We start from the raw sequence: 5,593 nt of genomic DNA on the forward strand, positions 1-5,593 counted from the left end.
ATAGAAGAGCATATGCCCAATTAGGGACTGTTTTTTTTATTTTCAATATTCGGAACATTTTGAAACTATGACTCCTCAAAATATACCACTGACGTTAATTTCGAGACGTCTCTCATATTTGTGCGTTCCAGCTACAATAACCAATAGTTTCACCAATTCTTCGTTTACCGCTAAGAAATTTAAACCTCAAGTGCGTCTTGTGAAAACGTTCACGCACATACATTTTTCGTTCTCTTGTTTTACGTTATTTATTTAAAATTCGTCTTTAACGTCATTTTTCGCGGGAAAAACGGCGTCGTGTTTCGCTGAAAAAAGTGCGCCTTTCTTAAATTCTTGAAAAGACTGCTCGTTTATTTTTTTATTTTTTTAAATACATGTATTCAATGTTTTATTACAAATCGCCTGATATCAAAAAAGGGTACCTCCCCGAGTTCGTTTTTGCGCAGTATCAAATAACCTAACCACTATACCTGTTTCTTTTTCATTATGTATTGTTATAAAACGTTTAGCATGACGATTGAAAAAGGGATATTTAACACCTCGAGCTGCAGGACACACGTACGCCTGCGACTTCCACTGTTTAAGTGTATTGTTATTGGACACCTGCAACCGCAGGAATAAAGGTCACATATGAACATCCAATGGAAAAGAACAATCTTACGTCTGCGTCCGCAGGACCACTGGTTACCTGCGACCGCAACTGGAAAAACTTCCACGCTTCCTTTGTAGAAAGTAATTAAACGGCAGTTAAAAGGGTAAACGTACGTATCTACAGGTTTAGATATATACTGCCCAGTTTCGATTCTTAATTTCAGTTCTTAATTTCGGAATAGATTTAACCTTGACCAAATGTGTATGCAATGGTTCCGCACAAGATATTGTAAATTCGGGAGATCACCAGGTGTTAGCCCTATGTGTGTCATGATCTCATTTACTTCGCTTGAGCAATTACAAGAAAACCTGTAATAGTCCATTTCAGACATCTGGGCACACAGTCTGTCTCTGTCCTTAAGCACGAGTCTGTTACAGTGGCGTAGCATGTTGATCCATCGGTGGTAACGGGTAGGGTTCCGTCCTGTGTCGCTAGTAAGCGCGGGGCGAAGCTATGTACACGAAGGTCGTATCTCAATGCGCAATTGTGGTATTCATCTTTGTCTGAGGGTTGCAACTGCTTGAATCCCTAGACAGAGCTACATAAATTCACGACAGGTACAACACAAAAATTCTACAACTTCTCATATGGTTTGAAGCCAAGGTTATTCACTTGGTTATGCACTTTGTTGATAAAACTTCCTAGACCTCTACTGGGCCCTTATATGGAATTGATATATTTTGATATATTTTTCATTTTTTCAATATATATTGTTCTATATTGTTTAACGGATATAAAAAACAATAATAATGAAATAATTTTCCAAATATCTCTTTTTCACGGCCGCGCGGAGCGGAGCGCTGAAATTGATTAATTTATGAATTGTATGACTGAAAGTAATAGATCTGTTTGTTGCATTGTCTAGTTGAATTTATTAAGGTAAGTAAATGAAGGTATTATGGAACAATGCGAGATAAATAACATTATTTTTATCTTTTTACCCCACCCTGTGGCGCAGCGCGCTGATATTTTAGGAATAAAAACATAAATTGCATAATTGCACGTAATCAAGTTGTTTGTCGGTTTATCTTTTTGAAACTAACATGCTTAAAAATCATCCAAAATCAGAAAGCCGAAAACATTTTTGCTACGTTTGGTTTTGCATACTTTGATATGATTTACCTTTTGCGTTTTATCTTTATTAAGGATTGTTGGGATAAGAGTGATGTTTGTGCACATAAACTGGTTTAAACCCCCAGTAAATTTACATTTTACTGTCTGTTCCAAGGCGGTACCTAACAATTCTTGATAAACATACCAATTATTTATATATATAATTAGTATTTATGCATTGTGTTGTTTGTAGAATTTTGTGCTGTTCTATGTTTCTTGTTTGTGATTTTGTGTTTTATGTCTTTGGCGTTTGCCTATTGCCACTAAACCGGGTTTTTGTTTAAAATGTTTGCTACTGAGCATGTTTCTGTAGCTTTTTGCATAAATTTTGATACAACTAACGTTCGTGGAGACCTTGTCCTGCCTTGCTAAAATCAGCAAAAACTTATCGACGTTATCGAGGTCAACGTTAACGAAAACAATCTATTCATTTCGTTCTTTTTTAATCGGTAAATTGTGTTTTAAAAGTGTTATATTATTTTTGGATAATTATATATACTACTGGTATCCTTACTGCATCGCAAATAAATTCGCTCTAAAAAGCTTGGGTTACCGTTAAAGGTATCTTATTTTTAACTCTTTCAATAACACTCAGATTGCATTGATGTTAACATTCAAATACCAAAGTGCTTAACTAAGTATTGAAAATAGTTTTTGAACGTTTATAATAATGCCGTTGTAAATATTAAATCGGCTGTTATCTTCCAGTCGTTTATTGTGTTAATATGAACGGATACAAACACTCACGAGCAGTTGGTAAATTTAACACACAAACTTTAATAACTGATACATGCAAACTGTTTCAAATAGTTTCTTTGGTGCTTGGTTATTATTTGACTTAAAACTAGTCACTATACGTTGCATACCTATAAAGTACGTTGGTTATTTCATCACAGACAGTATACATGGGTCAGGGCACCAGCCTTCATGCATCTCAGCAGACTGACGACCTTAAACATGTGATGTTAATCGTTTAGCTCTTTCAGAGCGGCTTCATATTTACGGCCTTCGTGGCCGGCGCCATCTGTGTCGGTCATCTAGTCTTAATACGCCGGAAGTACTGCCCAAATACCACGACGCTGTTCGCAGTGGTGCTGTCTGGATTTTTGCATCTGATCGCGAGCGTGTGCATGTTGACAATTGCCGAAAATTACATGAAACAACGCGTAAAACAGGGGCCTCCGAGCGTCGGCTCGCGCATGGATTACTCGATGACGGCGGCGATTGCAAACGGGGTGGTGCCCGAGTTTATCGTGCATAATGTTTATGTTCAGAACTTTAAATGGTCGATGTCTTCGTGTCTAGCATACGCAGGCACACTTGGTTGCATCATCACAGGAAGTTTTTCCGTTATCAAGATTGTGCCGCAAAATAGCCCACTTCAAGTTGCACAACATTCGCTTGTGACGCTTGAGACGTATGGAAGTCAGCACTTTGACGTATTCTTTTCCGTGTGTCAGAAAAACGTTTGCGAGGAAAGATGGGCTATTCCGGCGGAATATTTAGTGATATACGTACCCGTCATGGTCACCGTGCTGGTTGCTCTTTACAGGAACAGGACAAAACAAACGGGTATGATAACTTGTATACATTATTTGAATTATCATTTTATTATTTATCTTGAATTAAAAATGTTGATAAGATCTATTCAATCTTACATCGTAGGCTCATACTCTCAGCTCGACATCACACTGCTTGAAAGAGACACAATGCAATCTACGCCATTTTAAAAATCAGAAATAGAGGGGAATGCCAACTTGTCGAAAAATCAAAAGTAAAAGCCTTACTTAGGTGGTTATTTCTGCAACATAGTGACTGAAAGTGTTCTAATCGACATGTTCCCCCATTGTTGACACATAAATAACAATTGGTTAGACTGTCTGGATGAAAATAGATGTTAACTTCCAAATACTGTATACATTGGTCACATTCCTGAGTCTCCTAATTATCACACCATGTTAGGCTGACTCCGTCACGTAGAGTTGGATCTCGAAATACTTATAAATCTAACTGAATGTCTTTCTGTTTTATTCTTTGCAGAAGTCACCATCACAGAGCTCAAGTTTCTCTCAAACAAGAAGTGCAACGTTTCAGTGTTTAACTGCAATTGTGTTAAATTGAACTCAGCCATGGTTGCCGTTCTTTTATACATTATTTTTGTCGAACTCATAGTACGGCCAGGATACATTCTGTATGCGCACGCAACTTCGGGTTACTTCTGGGACATATTGCCAAGTTTATTACAGACAGTAATTTTCACTTTTATTTGCTCAGAATATATTCATAAGGTCCTTATTCGATCACAATATTGGAATAATGAGGTGAAATCAAACGGCTATTGTGACTGTAAACATAAGGGCAAGCCTCCTATGCAGGTTTGATAAGCTGTAAATTTCTGTGGACAGGTTATTTGGAGAAGTGTTGTTTAAAGGTAAAGACACATTTCCTTCGAATGGGAAATCCATCGTTATGTTTCCATAAAACTGTGAAACTATGCTCAAATATGTTTGAAGCGCTAATTAGCACAAAAAGGTATCATATTGACGGAGTTAAACTCGAAATATAATAATTATATTTACGCTTGGTGTCATCTTCGCTCATTTTATCAAAACGATACTTATGGCCAAAAACAACATGTTAAGATGGAACTTGGGACACAATTATATAAAGTGTGTCGGAAACCTTATGCGTAGCCTTAAATATATAAACCTAAGCTCTTCGATGCGGACAGAAAAACATGCTGTGACAAGCAAACGAGTTGTTAATGTTTGAACATGATATTTGCATGCAAAATAAGTTGTTTATATATATTTTAATGATATATACGTCTCGTGATTAGTAAGTAAAGAAGGCTGTGATAATTGAATAATATCCAATTGAAATAATGTTTAATTGTCGTAATTTTTTATGTGTACATTTGAATTTGTAGTTAAGCATACTGTCACTGTATGTAGATAAACTATTATTACAACGATCGTGCATGCATATTTTGAATCATGTTTATGCGTTATTCATATTATGTATATGTGTTGAGTCTATTCTATTCCCTTATATGTATCGTTTTAGAAAAATGTTTGAGGTAAATCGCATTAAGATTCTATGTTCATAGTTTGCAGGCTATTGTCCACTACATAATTTCCCTATAGAAAAGTGTTCTATAGTTAATTGACCGATTTGCACGCGAAACAACACTGATTTCTAATGTTACTAGACCGTCAACTCCTTATAGGGGATGACAGTCTATCATGTGTACCAAACATTAAACGGAATTAAAACAATCCTTAAAATTGGCAGAACACAGACACTATGTACTGAATATAGTAAAACCAAAAAGCAAAAGACAACTACTGGCACGGTAAGTATTTTAGACACGACACTGTACTATCAGACAATTTGAAAAAAACAACTGTTCTTGAGTACATTTTCGGTTTGCATTTTTAAGGGAGCTCTGAACTACCGCACGTATTTATTGTGCATATATCATTGACTAGACTATTTAATTGCAGTATAAGGTCCTTTTCCTTTTAAGATTGGACATGATTTGATCGTTCGTAAAATTGAAATAAATCCATGCGTTATATATAGTTTTCTTTGGTAATGTTTGCACACATCGTGTGTTAAATCTCATTTACACAAGTATCAATTGCTGACGCTGAATAGTCTACTACTCACTTGCCAAATGTTAATAATATATGTATACCACTAAAGGTTGTCACTATTCGCAATCAGCACAACCAAACGGTTTCATAACCACATTGCAATTTACCCGGTGAAATATTAACAGCAAACATAGAAGCAAAGCTCATGCGTTATGTCCAGAACTGGCAG

At 36.3% G+C, this 5,593-nt stretch overlaps 1 protein-coding gene across 1 annotated transcript; it reads left to right on the forward strand.

The window, feature by feature from the left end:
* The first annotated feature begins 2,782 nt into the window (after positions 1-2,782).
* LOC128227808 (uncharacterized) lies at positions 2,783-4,316 on the forward strand. Its single transcript, XM_052938674.1, has 2 exons — positions 2,783-3,337; positions 3,806-4,316. The coding sequence occupies exons 1-2, from the start codon at positions 2,896-2,898 to the stop codon at positions 4,144-4,146; spliced, it is 783 nt and encodes a 260-aa protein (XP_052794634.1). The 5' UTR covers positions 2,783-2,895; the 3' UTR covers positions 4,147-4,316.
* Positions 4,317-5,593: the final 1,277 nt, after the last annotated feature.

The sequence above is a fragment of the Mya arenaria genome, chromosome 3 (assembly GCF_026914265.1).
Source record: "Mya arenaria isolate MELC-2E11 chromosome 3, ASM2691426v1".
In the NCBI taxonomy this organism is placed as follows: Eukaryota; Metazoa; Mollusca; class Bivalvia; order Myida; family Myidae; genus Mya; species Mya arenaria.

Bases quoted from the DNA above. Each gene is read 5' to 3' on its own strand.
- LOC128227808 (XM_052938674.1), top strand. From the start codon at position 2,896: ATGTTGACAATTGCCGAAAATTACATGAAACAACGCGTAAAACAGGGG. The intron at 3,338-3,805 runs GTATGATAACTT...TATTCTTTGCAG, and splicing joins GAACAGGACAAAACAAACGG to AAGTCACCATCACAGAGCTC.